At 32.5% G+C, this 15101-nt stretch overlaps 2 protein-coding genes across 3 annotated transcripts; one reads left to right on the plus strand and one right to left on the minus strand.

Moving 5' to 3' along the window:
• The first annotated feature begins 3167 nt into the window (after nt 1–3167).
• LOC110602918 (protein Mpv17) lies at nt 3168–7556 on the plus strand. Its single transcript, XM_021740519.2, has 3 exons — nt 3168–3423; nt 5580–5674; nt 6760–7556. The coding sequence occupies exons 1-3, from the start codon at nt 3274–3276 to the stop codon at nt 7169–7171; spliced, it is 657 nt and encodes a 218-aa protein (XP_021596211.1). The 5' UTR covers nt 3168–3273; the 3' UTR covers nt 7172–7556.
• Nucleotides 7557–8112: 556 nt separating this feature from the next.
• LOC110602964 lies at nt 8113–13170 on the minus strand. 2 transcript variants are annotated; one of them, XM_021740586.2, is made up of 11 exons: nt 12713–13170; nt 12201–12395; nt 12019–12103; nt 11803–11878; nt 11443–11619; nt 11207–11309; nt 11004–11113; nt 10788–10877; nt 10605–10685; nt 8748–9599; nt 8113–8519 (listed from the first exon to the last, which is right to left on the minus strand). In XM_021740586.2, exons 1-11 carry the CDS (start codon nt 12981–12983, stop codon nt 8418–8420), a joined length of 2142 nt encoding a protein of 713 aa, XP_021596278.1. In that variant the 5' UTR covers nt 12984–13170; the 3' UTR covers nt 8113–8417. The 2 variants fall into 2 exon arrangements, with proteins under 2 accessions (XP_021596278.1, XP_021596277.1); XM_021740585.2 differs by having other exon boundaries at nt 10788–10880.
• Nucleotides 13171–15101: the final 1931 nt, after the last annotated feature.

Genomic DNA, 15101 nt, shown 5'->3' on the forward strand with positions numbered 1-15101 from the left:
TAATAAATGATAATAAGTAAATTGAATAAAATGGTAAGAATCTATTTTTGGTGTATTTTCCGATTTAGATATTAGTATTTATATGATTTTGCATTATTCTTGTGTAGTAGGTTACCTTTGTACGGTAAATAATTTATATAAATTTTTTCTTAAAAAAATATGTAATTTTTTAAAAAAATTATTATTTACTTTTTAAAGTATTCAGAAATTTATTAATTAATTTTAATAAAAAAAATTTAATTAATTTTTTAATTTTAAAAAATATATTTTAAACTTCTTAAAAATTTTATTAATTAATTTTTTTACTAATTTTAATTTTTAAATATTATAAAAAAATTTAAAATATTTTTGATATAAAAAAATTAATTATTAAATTTTTTAAAAATTTAAGTGATTAAATATTAAAATATTTAAAGATTAAATAAAAAAATTTTAAAAATATTTAATATCTATTTAAAATAAACTTTCTATTTTTTTATTGAAAGATAAAATTTATGTGAATTGCAATTATCAGATTTAAATCAAAACCCCTCAGCATTTCGAAATTGGAATATTATTGCTAGTGGTGGTATGGCCCATTGTGCTTCAACTTGTGCTATTATTTGACAATTGATATTTCCTATGCGTTTGTTAAAATTTTGAACTAATGAGATAAAAATAATTATTTAATTATAATTAAATAATTAAATTAATTTTGTTTTTGATGTAGTAATTTTATCAGAATTTTATTTTTCTTTTCACAAATTTTGATAATTTTAATTTTAGGAAATAATCAAAATTATTTTAGAAGTAACATCAAAAATAGTTTAATAACATATAAAATTTGAAATATTTTATTATTAATAGTATAGTAACATTTTATAGCCTGTATTAATTATACACCATTTTAATAATATTTGAGGTTTTATAAAAAATTTTAATTAATATCACGTAATTTTCTAATTACAGTTTTGTAGCCACTTCAATTATAATTAAATATTTCAGTTGAAGCTGCATTCATTTTTTTTTTTCCTAAAGTTTAATTCATTTACTTCAAAATAATAATAAAAACAATTTGAGACTTTTTAAATAAAGATACAATACTATAGTTTATATTTTTTTACAATAATATATTATGTTTAGTAATTTTATTAGTAATATATAATTATTATCATAGTATTTTATGAAAATTACTAAATTGACATAACAAAATTTGTAAATTACAATTGATTTTAACATATTAAAATTTAGATTGTGTTGATTAAGAATTTAAAAGTAAAAAATAGCCAATTAGTTCGATTTGAAAAAATTATATTTTAATTTTTAAATTATATTAAAATTAATAGATATTTCTTAATATTTTTAAAATTCAACTGTTTAATTTTATAATTTTGTCTATCAATTTAAATGTTATTGAATTTTAGTTTTTTATTAATTAATTATATGATAAATTATTAAAATGCCTTTAAAAATATACTACTTTTTTAATATAAATATTTTAATTTCTGTATTTTTTTGTATTTTATCAAGCTTAAAATATACCTTATTTTTAAATATAGATGGAAAGACTCCTTTAATTTTTCAGAGTTATAATGCAAACAAAGACAAAAGACATGGAATCCAATTGAAATTATTAAGTTTAGAAATAAAGAGACTTTCATATTAAAATTATTTTAACCTTCTTCAAAAAAAGAAAAGTAATTTTAACTAAATGTTGACTGTGTAAGCAGTCATGGAATCCAATTGCCAGCTCGACCAAGTGCAAGAAAAAGAAATGAAAGTTGCACTTTGCACATTTTAAATAACAACAATAATTCATTTATTATAAATAAGTACAATAATAAAGTATATATTGATATATTATTATATTTTTACATCAATCATATTAATTAAAATTAAAAGAAAAATACTGAATATAGATTAATTTTATTATTCATGTTGATGGAGTATGCTAGAATTTTTAAAACATTTCATTATATATTGTCTCTTTGTAGATCAAAAAATAGATGAACTTGAGTATTATGTCTATTTTTGTAGAACCAATCTGCACTTCTTTCAATAATTTTATTCAATAAATAAAATAACACAATATAAATCTAGATTTCTTAAAATAAGAGTGAAAGGGAAGAGAAGAGGGCAGTGAAAGAAAAAGGAGGAGAGAAAGGGAAGGTAGAAGGAAGGCTCGTTTCTTGGCAAATATCCACGATGGTTTTTGCTTTTTCTTTTTTCTTTTTTGTTTTAATATTTGGTTCGTTTTGTTTTTGAGCTACTTCTATGGACGGATTTTGGCATGAAAATCTTGTACAATTTCTTAAATTGGCTCCTTAATTATTAGACTGAAAACTGCTGATTGATAGCAATGAGTGCGAAGTTTGGCCGGATCAGAATGGGTAATGGGTTTGGTGTTGACGATAATTGCTGGGATGCTTTGCATGCTTTTGGTCTTGTTATGATTTTATTTTCTTAGCACGAAAATGGTGTTTCGACTTCTGTTGTTGCTGATTTCCCTTTGATGTTGTGTTTCTGGTCATGGTTATTTCTTATTTTGCATCGTTTTGAATTTTGTTGATGTCTATCTTTTTCCGGCGTTATTGTCGGTTTGGCAATGGCGAGGGCTTCTATTATGCACTCCTCATTTTGGCTTGGGTTGGATTTTAGAGTGGCTTTGCACTCTTTTATGTTGTAGTCCATTAAACCTTTTAATGCAATACCATTGGTTGCATGAAAAATAAAAAATTTCTATTTTTTCTTATTTTTTTATTTAAAAAACTATAATAATAATAAAGTTTAATTAAAATACCATCAATTTATTTATTTATTTGTCTTTTTAGCTCAATTTAAAATAAAAATAAAAATTAACATAAAAATCTGATAACTATTCAAATATTTTAATATAAAAATATTTTTTAAAAAATAAAATCCTTGCAAATATAATACTAGTTTTATTATTATAAACTTTCGAAACTAAATTGTAATTTATTTAAAAAGTATAATTTGATTTATAACTGTATGTATATTTAATTTATCAATTTTAAAATTTAAATATCTAAATTATTATTTGTTAGGGCTAAATTGGATTTTATCCTTTTGGGAGGCACAAAAGAAATTTATTTTTAGTTTTTTTTTTTTTTAAAAGTAAAGAAAAGAACAGCAGAAATTCATCTTTTTATAAAATCAATGAGATGCCCAAGTCAGACCTTCTGCCAAATCGGTCATCAATACTCAGCAGGACATGGGATCCTAAAGCTCTCTCCTTTTCTCTCTCTCGCTCTCCCTCCCCCGCTGCCTGATAAGATGCTGAAGCTATGGAAATGGTACCAGCACTGCCTATCTTCTCATCCAGTCAAGACTCAGATCATCAGCTCTGGAATTCTCTGGGGCATTGGTGATATTGGTGCTCAATACATAACTCACTCAACAGCACTCAGACGCCTTAACAATTCTGTAAGCTCACCACCTTCTGCTATAAGTACCTTCTGTACATTGTTTTGTGTATTGGGTATCCTTGATTTTCTCGATTTAATTGAAACTCTTTGCGTTATGTATTTTTCCTCCTATCTTTTTCAATGGGCTGCTTGAAAATTGAAACCAGGTAGTTTGAAGATATTCCTGTGAGAGTTTGGACCAATTTTATTGTTTTTTAATTTCCGTTGTTCATTTAGATGTGCTTTCTATCTATTTATATCTTTTTAAGTGCTACTATTTGGCTAAATCGTTTTAGTTAATTTGCTGTTTCAATTGCCTGGAATGTTTTGGGATTATTCTACTGATTCCTTCTTTAGATTCTCTTGGTTTTGGGTGCATTTGGCTACTAACTTTTCCATTCACTTGCGCTATCACTTGTGAATTGCGAATGGAACGTCATTGCGTATTCCAGATGATGCTTCCTGTTGATTGATTCCTGCTGCCCCTAACGATGCTTCCTGTTTCTGTAATGGACGCATTATACATTTCCCTAATTTCAACAGTTCCCCCTTCATCACTGAAACTATGGGAACTAATGCTGTGAAGAAATGATGTTTTTCAACTTACTGTATTTAGCAACAGTGACCCCTTTTGATGATATGGTAATTTGAGGGTGTGGTACCATGTTAATGGGGCAACCCAATTCCATAATACATACAACTTTGCACCAGTAGTTCAATAAATGAGAAAAAGGAAACCGGTAATATTTTATATTGGTCTTCCTTTGTTACTGTGTTGGTTTTTATTGTTTCTGCAATTAGGTCGAACTCTACATGTTAATTGTGCATCTCTTTACCAATATCAGAAATCCATAGTTTGGTGGTTGCAGCGAAGACAGTGGTGTTTATGAGCATTTATGTAGTTTACTTGATACTTACGGGGCTTATTTCTATTGTCTGTAGGAAATAGATTTGAGTTTATCCTTTTGAAGATTTGTCATGATTTGAACTGGCACAGTTACTCTTGCCCAAGAGTGTGCATCTCCTTGTAGCCTACTTCTTGGGATTTGTGTCGAGAGACTTAATTAGGCTGTATAATCTGCTGTAGCAGTGCAATTTTTGTTGCAAGCTTGTGCCTCCAATTCTATGTTGCTTTCTATACTTAATTTTGTTATGCTTCTCTTACTCCTAATATGCTAAACACAGTTCTTATGCCTTTGCTCCTTGATTTTGGACAAAAAGCTGAAGACATGGGTTATCTTCAAGCAAACCTTCAGACTAAATTTTAAAGTGTTAGAAAGGGATTTATGTCTTATTTGTAGTCGGTTGATTCTCGGAATGAAAAATGCATTGCACTGCATAATATTAATGGAAAGAGGCATATAAGGTAATCTAGCCTTAAACGGCCTGTGAAGTCCTATAAAACTGAATTCCTATATCTTGTAGCAAAGGGATTTCTGAAAAGAGATTGACTATTCTTGGCCCTATTCCATTTAGCATCCCCTTTCTGTGCTTGTTTTCTTTGCAATTATTCAAGGAATACTTCCTTGTCCATATCAATAGCAAAATTCTGATCTTCTGAACTACAGATCTATGTCGCATATTACAGGAAAAGATATAGAAATAAGTAGAAGAATAAGAAGTAGTTGGAAGTAGTTATTGAAGTGTAAAGTGGCGGGAGAAATAGTTAGAGCTGTTGAGTTAGTTACAAGCAGTTATCTTTGTTATATATAGACTGATCTGTGTACCTTGAGAGGCATTCCAGAATAATCAATAATACTCTCCCTCTCAATCTCTTCTCAGTCTCAATATCTCTCTCTCTTCTCCTATCTCTTCTCTCTTGATCTCTCTTTCTCTTCTATCTACTTCTGTATTTCATCTCTGTTAGGGTTTCTACCTTAACAATCTAGTAACATGATCTAAACACATCATGTTCAATCTCATCATAACATTTCATATCAAAATTTTATAATTTCAGTAGAATAAATTAAGAAGTTATTTTATGGAAAACTAATAATATTTTATTTATTTCATTTTACTGTATTTTTCTCCTCTTATGTTTAACACCATCTTTTTCTTAATGGATGCTGTTATAGAACTCACCTTTTGGTTGCCATGCTTTGAACTGAACCTAGTTATTTTGGTGTATTGACCAATTTCTCCGCATAGCAATTTGATAATCTCTTTTTCATGCAGCAAGATGTACAACCAGAATTCAAAGTCAACTGGAAACGTGTAGCTATCACTAGTCTGTTTGGCTTTGGCTTCGTTGGTCCAGTTGGTCACTTTTGGTTTGTGTTTTCCTCGTTATCCTTTCTTTATGTCATTTCATCTGATCTTGTGTGCTACTGCATATTCTGCTACCGAAGGATCTTCCTTTGGGGATAATGTTTACAGTAGTATATGATTTGACACTTCAACTAGGTTGGGGGCATGTGCATGGAAATGCTATTGAATAAATTTATTACTTGGAAATGGGATTTTGAGTTCTGATTATGAAGCTGTTGTCACCTTATTCCAAGGAGAGAGTATACATTTCTGATTCTATTCCTTTGACCCTAGCAGTTAAGTGAGTCCCTTTAAGTCTTAGAATAAGCAATTATCAGCACCTATAAATACATGTATATGTTTGTGTTGCTGTGTGTGTATGAATATTCACCAGTGATTTCTAACATCTAAGGACTCGTTCAATGTTGAATTTCAAGGTCGAAAAGTGCTTTTAAAGGGAAAAGGTTTCAGAATAGACACCATTTTACTTGTTGAAAAAAACAGTTTAAAAAATGTTATTTTGTTATTTTAGTTTTTTATAGCTAAAACATATCAAATTTAATTTTCAATCAAATGTATAATACTCTCTATTATATTTAAGAAAGCTTTTTTTCAAAAATAATGCCAGATAAACTGCAAACAACATTTGTTTTTCTTTGCCATTTATTTTTTATGCAGTGAATGAGATGGCAATGTTTCCCTATTTTCTGACATAAGGATTTTGGGTTGCATGTATATGGTACACCATATATTGCATGCGCTAAATGTGTAGACCCTTGTTAATTTGATTGTATGTATGTGGTATGCCTTATATATTAGGTGAAGTACAAGAGTTAGATTGAATTCTCCTAGAGGGCCAGTGACTTAAATGTAATCAAAGAACTGAACCAAAAGTTGCATTTAGCAATCCATCTTAAAGTTGCTATTGTCATTCTATAAACCTGACAAACAGTTTAAAATGTAATTAGAATTATACATCTTATGCATGGTAAAATGCTGAACGTCAGAATTGAGATGCTAACCTTTGAATCATTAAGAATTCATGCACAAGCAAGCACTAGAGGATCATGTCATTTATCTCAGTATATGAACCTTTATTTTTTCTCAGGTATCAAGGCTTGGACAGGCTTATAAGAACGAGGCTTCAACTGCAACCAAAGTCCGTGCGATTTGTTGCTGCTAAAGTGGCAGCTGATGGCATAATCTTTGGCCCATTTGATTTGTTTGTGTTCTTCACTTATATGGGGTTTTCCACCGGCAAGAATGCAACTCAAGTGAAGGAAGATGTGAAGAGGGACTTTCTCCCAGCCTTGATTTTGGAGGGTGGTGTATGGCCAATAGTTCAGATTGCGAATTTTCGTTATGTGCCAGTGAGGTACCAACTCCTCTATGTCAATATGTTCTGCTTGTTAGACAGTGGTTTCTTGTCATGGATTGAACAACAAAATGATGCCCCTTGGAAGCAGTGGTTCACGTCATTTCAGCCTTTGAAGGAAAGGGGAGGTCAGGGCAGATTATGATTATAATGGTTACCCCCTCAGCTCATTGTGTCTTTTCTGCTGAGGTTGGATTGACAAGTTCCAAATAACTATTTGTGCAACACCACAAGAATTACAAACAACCTGAAGTACATAACATCAGTTCTAGAAATTGGGATTTGGGGAATGAATTAATTGCTTTCCGATTGTAAAATTTTGGGCTAAATTTAGCCCCACAAGTCCCCTAATGAAATGGAAAAAACACAATCAAGCCCTTTATTTGTCAGGGCATTTTGTTGCACCTTTAAAACTATATATCCAAGCTCGTCACATTGCCAATATAGGTTATGAAAGTGGAGCTTATGGGATAGGTTTACAATGGCTTTTGTTTTTATGCGTGAAATTGTGAATAAATGAATTTTGAACTCATGCATTCTAAATTCTAATTAACCATGACTATGCTGCCTACCCATGTTAGCTTCTATCCAAATCATTTCCATATGCAGTTGCCCCTTCTGAGGTTAATATCACTTGGAGGGCTAGGCTGCAGATTAGCGTCATCACATTGGTTTCATTTGAAACAAAATTACAAGCAAATGCATGATTTGTATTAAGGTGAAAAAAATAATAATTAAACCGTTTCATTCTAAATAAAATAATTTTAAAAAATCAAATAAATTTAGTTTTCTCCCATTGATTTTCAACTACTTGATCCATTGATTTTCAACTGCCGTTTCATCATCTGCGCGATTTGTATCATTCGACTTGACAAATCCTTCTTACCCCTAGAGTACCACAAGAACACCTTTGCTTGCCAATACGTTTTGAAACCGGAATCAAGAAAAAAAAAAAAACTTTTTTTAATATATTTAAAATTGAAGTTAACATGACTTGGCTATAAAAGTTCTCAATGTTTTTTTTTAAATTACCTTTTTCAAGTGCAACTAAAATGATACTCGGAAAAGTATTCTTCGAGCCTCAACTGAATTCAAGCCTGTTAAATAATTTTACAAAATTTAGATAAGGTTATGATTCAGTACATCATGTAATAATAATTTTGTTAATTCAATCTAAAAACTAACAAATACGGAGTGCAAAAATAGAATACGTGGAGTGTTTGGCCCCCTTTCCTTTATTCAAAGGACGTGAGCTTCAAGAAATACACAGGATTATGGAGACGTACAAGCAGCTAAAAGCAGTGATGCTGAGAATTTACACTTTGAAGATGACTCGATACAAGTTGGGGGAAAATCACGTACTCTCAATGGCTCCACAGAATACATCTACTTCACAAAAATTGCATAAATGAACTATGTCCTCCACCGAGTGGTACTCTTGGTTTGAATATACATGAGACTGTCAAACAAGGACAATTCTTGAAGCCAATGCTCTGAAAAAACAGGATTATTAAGTTTCGGAACAGCTAGTAAACGTTGAAAGATGTAAGAACAATATTAGAATTTAGAGATGAGTTGGGTAAAAACAAAAACAGCCAGCAGGCAACAGGGAAGTTTAAAAAAGTCGTAGTTAGATGTTAAATGGTTGTCAATATGAATGGAAAGCCAGTGTTAAGAACTGCTCCCATTAGAAATGATAGATAGAAAATAGGTCAACTTACTGGGATGCTTAGTAACAGTCCTTGATGATTGACTAGGACAGGTAGACTTCTTCTAGCAGCAACTGGAATAGATTTCAACAACTTGAGAGCTCTTTCTGCTGAGAATCTTAGATAAACTAAGTAGAGATTTCTGTTAACTGAGGATTGCTCACTTTCACAGGCTGTACAAATTCTTTGCTGGTGTACATTATCCAAACTCGCATGGTTCAACAACTTGGCAAGATAAAGCCAGTCAGACTCAATCATGTGTCGCACCTCAACAACCATGTCATGGCTGAGTGTGCAAGACCAAGGATGATGATGCCAACCTTCCCCTTCCAAAACCCAATCACAGTAACTTTTCTCAGGAATAGGAATAACAGGAATATTCTTGCTCAGGCTCCACCTGACTATGAATCTGCTCATGAAATAGCATATTTGCCCAGGTCTAAGTGGTTCATTTGAACATGTAGTTATATTTTCAACCTCATCCTTTGACTCACATTCAACATCATCTTCTATTCTGGCCTTAAAATATTCGATTTCATCCTTCTGCAACAGAAGAATATTCCTATAGGTTGAATCGCTGATAATATTAAGCCTTTTGGCTTCAGTTAGGACTGATTCAGATGTAGAGTCCAAAAAATACACATCTGATGCATCTGGAACAAAGTGGTCTGAATACAATTTTCCATCAGTTATAATTTGCTCCAACTCACATGGCATAGACCTCGTCTTTTCTGCATCAGAATGAATGAAAGTTGATTCCATTTTCGAAGGAAAGGGACAATCAACAGAGCAGCAAACTAGGATTTTGGTTCCCTTTGACCTAGTAGCTGGACAAAGGTAACACCCAGCTGCTGTAAGAGAGGTCTGTAGAACGTCAAATGGAGGAGGAAGAGTAGTTACCAACACAAATTAATTAAACAACAAACTTTGAAGAGTATATATATATATATATACACAAGTAGAACATTTATGCATGTGGCTCCAGTCCAAATCATGGAAGATTTAGGCTCCATTTGTTTTATAGTAAACATTTTCCGCATTTTCTAACGTTTGAGACACTTGGGAAAATTGATCAATAAAAAATATTTTTTCTCAAAAAAAAGGAAAATTAAGCAATTTTCTTGAGGAAAATGACTCCTTTTCAAGATAGGAATTAGGAAGTCATCTTCTACACTTTGATTATCTTATTAAGACCACTAAACTTCCTATACAAATTTATTATCCCTTACTTTTAAAATTGCAACCATACAATGGTAAATAAGCTATTTTCTTAGAAAATATTTTCCACATATTTTAAACAAATAGAGCCTTAGATTTTAAAAAATATATATAGAGTAAGAAGTTCAACTTTTTTCTTTTTTGTATCATCTTTTCTAGGAAAAATTCCACCAAAAGGAATCACAATGCATGATCTGGATTTCAGCCTTCCTGATCACAACTTTAGTTATCTGCTTCCTTTAGGGGACTTTCCAAAGTTAACTATGCTCGCTAAACAAAAAGCAGCAAGGAAGAAGATGACTCCAAAACAAAAGCCCAATTTTTCATTTGTTTAGCAGTTAATTCTCAGTGTATTTAGTCAATCAGGGTGATAGGGATAGAGCACAAGCCATGGTCCTCTACAATCTTTAGTGAAGTTGCCATATTAGTCCTAATCCATATTAAACTTGACACACTCATGCAAGATCCTTTCCAAGGATTCATGATTGAGATCTTAAACAATGATATACAGCACAGAATTTGCTAGTTAAGAGCAAGGAATGAATGTGTCTGAACTGTTTAAAAACTTCGGCAATTGCAAGTTTGCAACAAAGAAGAAGCCAGCATATATTGCATAGAAGTATAAGCAAAATACTGGTGAAACTAGTGTACCTTGCATGGGAAAGTGCGAATGTACTCCAACAACAATTTTGAAGTACTACCTCTAACAGGCCTCTGCCTTTGAGAGATAAACTGACAGATTTAGAACAAACAATATCAAAGAGTGCTTCCAAATTATTAGAATGCAATTCATTGAAGTAATCAAACGGATTAGAAGGCCTATTTAATTACTACCTGCAAGACCAAGGTCATGAACTTTGTCAGGCATAAATCTGCCATTTTTGATGGATTAAGAATCTCTAAATCAATAATGGCATATCCATGCTGCTGTACCAACCACATCAGGAACAGAAATAGTTAATAATATGATAACCACAGTAATCCACTTGAAGTTTAAATAAAAAAGTGGGCACTAAAGACAATTGATATCCAATGGTCAAGTATTCTTACATGCACAATGGTCACAGCCTGATTCATCAATTTAGTACAAAATTGATCAACAAAGGCACGCGTTTTTCGACAGGCAGAGATTACAGCTTGCAGTTCAGACTTGAAGGTATCTGGAAATAAGAGCTAGTTATCTGATACCCTAATGCCGCATATTTATACAATGAAATTAAATCCTAATTATAGTAAGTATCACTTATACCAACATGATGACAAACTTCTTAGTGACATCCGAATCCTATTGCGAGCATATAATAGGCTTTGATTAGTTGGATCTTCAACCCAGTCTTGGCCACCCACCTTACATACCTGAAAAAGATTACTAACAGAAGCTAATATCATTTCATTTGTAAAAACAACAAATTATACTGTCAACAATATCAGTAATGCTCCTTTTCTTAAACCAAAGAAATAAATTTTTCCACATCTTTTTCATCTATACCTTGTACATATCTTCCTTAGAAAAATGCAAAAGTGGCCGCACTAGAAGTATGCCATCATTCTTTGAATCTTCATCATAGAAATGCATGCTTGAGGAGAAAGTTTGATAAGTAAATGCCATGCCAGCAAGTCCAAGCACACCACTATTTCGAGATAATCGGAGAATGAACAACTCCGCCTGCATTGCTCAGAAATCACCATAATTATAGTGTCCTTAGAAAGCTTTCCAAGCTATAAACAACCAGTAACATAAACACTATGCTATTGCGTTTGATTTCACTATGGACTGCTACACATGCACAGAAATGCTGCAACAGTTGAAGGCAGGCCAAGAAAAGTTAAAACTCATGCTGGTCCTAACCTGGTCATCTGCATGATGCGCAATTAGTAGAACACTAATCTGGTGCTGCATGCAAATATTCTGTAATTTTTGGTACCTGGTGTGCAGATAAAGATCCTAATTATTTGAGTACTCCTTATCAAAATAAGCCCCACTTCCCACCACATGAAGAGAGAGTGGGTGAATGGAGTCCAGAGATAAAGGTTCTAATCCCTAACTTCAGGAGGAAATAGTTACCTCATGTCTCTTGCCTTTTCTTGCAAATGACCTTGTTTGGGCCTGCCATCTGACCAACTACAACAGGCAATCTCGCATCTGATTCCTACACACAACTCATGCGATCCTTAATCGGTTAATCCAATTACCACCAAGGCACCAACACAATTTATGGAGTGGTGTACATTCAAAACGAAATATACCCATTTCAGAAACTCGACGAGAAACAATGTGTGCCTCCTCTTTGCTCTCTGCACGCAGTCCATGATCAACAACTATTGCTAAAAGCCCATCAATAAAGCCTCCACTTTGGCCAACACCCCTAGGACGCTCAGTTTTCCAAGCAGCAGTTAGGAAACAAAGCGCCACGCTATCAGGGCCGCCAGATACTCCTATAGCTGAGAAAGGAAGCGAGCGCCGATATCTCAGTTAATTTCTGCACTTAAGCACCGCTTTTGTTGACAAGCAGAGAAAAAAAAAAACAGAATTTTCCCTGCTTTTATTTTGAAGACTAAATAATAGCTATTTCCGAGACCAAAATTTCCCAAAACCCAAACATATAACATGTAGATAAGAAAATTTACGGACATATGCAGAAACTCAAACCAAAGAATAAGCCAAGTTACGCTCAATTCGGGCCATTTACAGCACATGCAAAGGTAAAAAAAGAAGGATATTTGCACCAAAAGAAAAAGTGGAAGCGTGGTGAACAAACCAATACGGTGGTGGCGTTTGAGACCAGCCAGAGCCATCTGCTTCGAAAAAGCTTCCTTGTACTTGACCATGTCAACTTGGTCTTGGACAAGAGAATATTTGCAGCAAAATGAGCGAGTTGGGGTCACATTAGGAGGTAAGCGGAGACAGAAATGGGGAGGAGTAGACATGAATATTAGCTTTTGGGATTTTGGCGGCGAAAATCGAACCCTCGTTATGAAGGAGACGGTGGTGATTCTGCTTTGCGATGAGAGAATGAACCCTCGCGCCATGTCTTACTGGACACTCTATATCAAAATCCTCGCAGCTGCCCATCCACAAGCACAGTCACCTCTCTCATTCAGGTCCTACTGATTCTAGGCGACAAAGCTTCAACCCGTCGGATGCTGAATAGGAATGGCACATTTGCAGAAGTAGAGCACGCTGGTTCAAGGCTTTGAATCAGTTTTAAAACCGGACCGAAAACTGAATCAGACCCTTACTGGTTCGTAGTTCAACCAGTCCGACCGATTCACAAAGAACAAGGTGTAAATAAAAGGGATTTATTATTAATTTTTTAATTTTAAAAAATTTATTAAAATATTTTTATTTCTACACGAAATAATTTTTTATTTAATTTTATTTATTTTTTCATTCGATTTTATTTACTTTTACTCTTAAAAATATAAAAAGAGAAAGAGAAGAATTATTATTTGGAGAAAAAATAAAAATATTTTAATAAATTTTTTAAATATAAAATTAATTTATTAATAATAATGATATATAAAATTGAATATGAAGTTTATTGAGAACATAATTGAATTTTAAAAATTTTATTTTTATTTTTTATTTATTTTTAATAAAAAAAATTATTTATTAATAATAAAATATAAAAATATTTTAATAAATTTTTAAAGATATAAACACTGATTTATTAAGATGAGAAGTTAAATAATAAATTTTTATAAATAAAAAATAATAATAATTTTATTTTTTGCCAAATATATATTAAATTGCATTTTAAACAAGTCCAACGGACTAACGTTGGAAGTACGGGCAAGCAAAACTAAAAGTAAATGACCCAATTCTAAAAGAAGTTCACAGAGATAAAAGCTCACTCCACCGAAACCAACAAAATCATTCCCAAGTAAATATCTCCACTGATGCTACACACCACAAAATAAGCCATAGCTGCCGCCGACAACACTATGTAACTTCGAGAATAATCAAATATGGGAAACAATCGTGAATCCTATGCATGTAAAGAAGCAAAGCTAAACCAAAACACAAAGGACCGATTATAAACAAAATTTAGACAAAAAAAATATTTTGTTGGACGATAAAATTTGTGAATGATTCAGTTGTCGTGTATTTCTCTCCGAAAATGAGGTTATATATAGATACAGTTATAATACAAAATCAGAAGAGAAAAAAAAATAATTCTATTCTAAATAAATAAGATAAGTCTATACAGGAAATGATATATATCAGATCTGTTAATTGTGCAAATCCCTATGATTAGGTAATCTACTCTTAATTAGGCAGTTCATTCCAACACTCCTCCTCAAGTTGGAGTATGGATATCTATACTCCAACTTGCCAAACATATCATAGAATATCTTTCCAGACACTGCTTTTGTGAGTTTATTAGCTAACTGATCTTCTGACTTGATAAACGGGAACTGTATAATCTTCTGGTCTAGCTTTTTCTTGATGAAATGCCGATCAACTTTAACATGTTTGGTGCGATCGTGTTGTACGGGATTCTGTGCAATCTCAATTGCAACCTTTGTTTATTTTTTATCTGCTAAGGCATATTGCACCCTACTAGGAATATATACTTTGGATAATTGATTAATAGTAAGTGCATACGACTTGGGCAATCTATGAGTAGAAAAATAATTACTAATTGGATACTTAATATTGGCTCTAAGATCATGCTCATACTATTTTCTTGGTACACCCTTATTTGATTTTTGTGGATATCTATGAGCCAAATTGTCACAAGAGTTACTTGTTTCATTACACTCATCAAGTATAGGACTCAGGTTTACTTGAGTAGAAATGTTGATGTCTAGGACATTCTGAGTTGATTCTTTGGTCAACGGTGTTATCATGGGCAACTCTTCAGATGTTGGTGATTCTTCAGATGTTGGTGATTCTTCAGATGTTGGTGATTCTTCAGATGTTGGTGATTCTTCAGCAGACGTTAGTATTTGTAATTTTTCAGAAGGAACTAATAAATCTTCATCACATCTTTCAGGGAGACCTTGCTGACTATTATTGTAACGACCCGGAAACCGGACCGCTACCGGCGCTAGGATCCAGATCGGCTTAAGGCCGCCGGGACCCGTAGTGTAACGACCCGGAAATCCGACCCGTTACCGGCGCTAGGATCCAGATCGGCTTAA

This window comes from Manihot esculenta, chromosome 16, assembly GCF_001659605.2.
Source record: "Manihot esculenta cultivar AM560-2 chromosome 16, M.esculenta_v8, whole genome shotgun sequence".
Taxonomy (NCBI): domain Eukaryota; kingdom Viridiplantae; phylum Streptophyta; class Magnoliopsida; order Malpighiales; family Euphorbiaceae; genus Manihot; species Manihot esculenta.

What these genes read in the sequence shown, in the direction of transcription:
- LOC110602918 (XM_021740519.2), top strand. Translation starts at nt 3,274, where the DNA reads ATGCTGAAGCTATGGAAATGGTACCAGCACTGCCTATCTTCTCATCCA. An exon ending in TCAGACGCCTTAACAATTCT is followed by an intron (nt 3,424 to 5,579) that starts GTAAGCTCACCA and finishes TTTTTCATGCAG; the next exon opens with CAAGATGTACAACCAGAATT. An exon ending in GGTCCAGTTGGTCACTTTTG is followed by an intron (nt 5,675 to 6,759) that starts GTTTGTGTTTTC and finishes ATTTTTTCTCAG; the next exon opens with GTATCAAGGCTTGGACAGGC.
- LOC110602964 (XM_021740585.2), bottom strand. Translation starts at nt 12,983, where the DNA reads ATGGCGCGAGGGTTCATTCTCTCATCGCAAAGCAGAATCACCACCGTC. An exon ending in GAAAAGGCAAGAGACATGAG is followed by an intron (nt 11,879 to 12,018) that starts GTAACTATTTCC and finishes TCTGCACACCAG; the next exon opens with GTACCAAAAATTACAGAATA. An exon ending in CGCATCATGCAGATGACCAG is followed by an intron (nt 11,620 to 11,802) that starts GTTAGGACCAGC and finishes TGAGCAATGCAG; the next exon opens with GCGGAGTTGTTCATTCTCCG.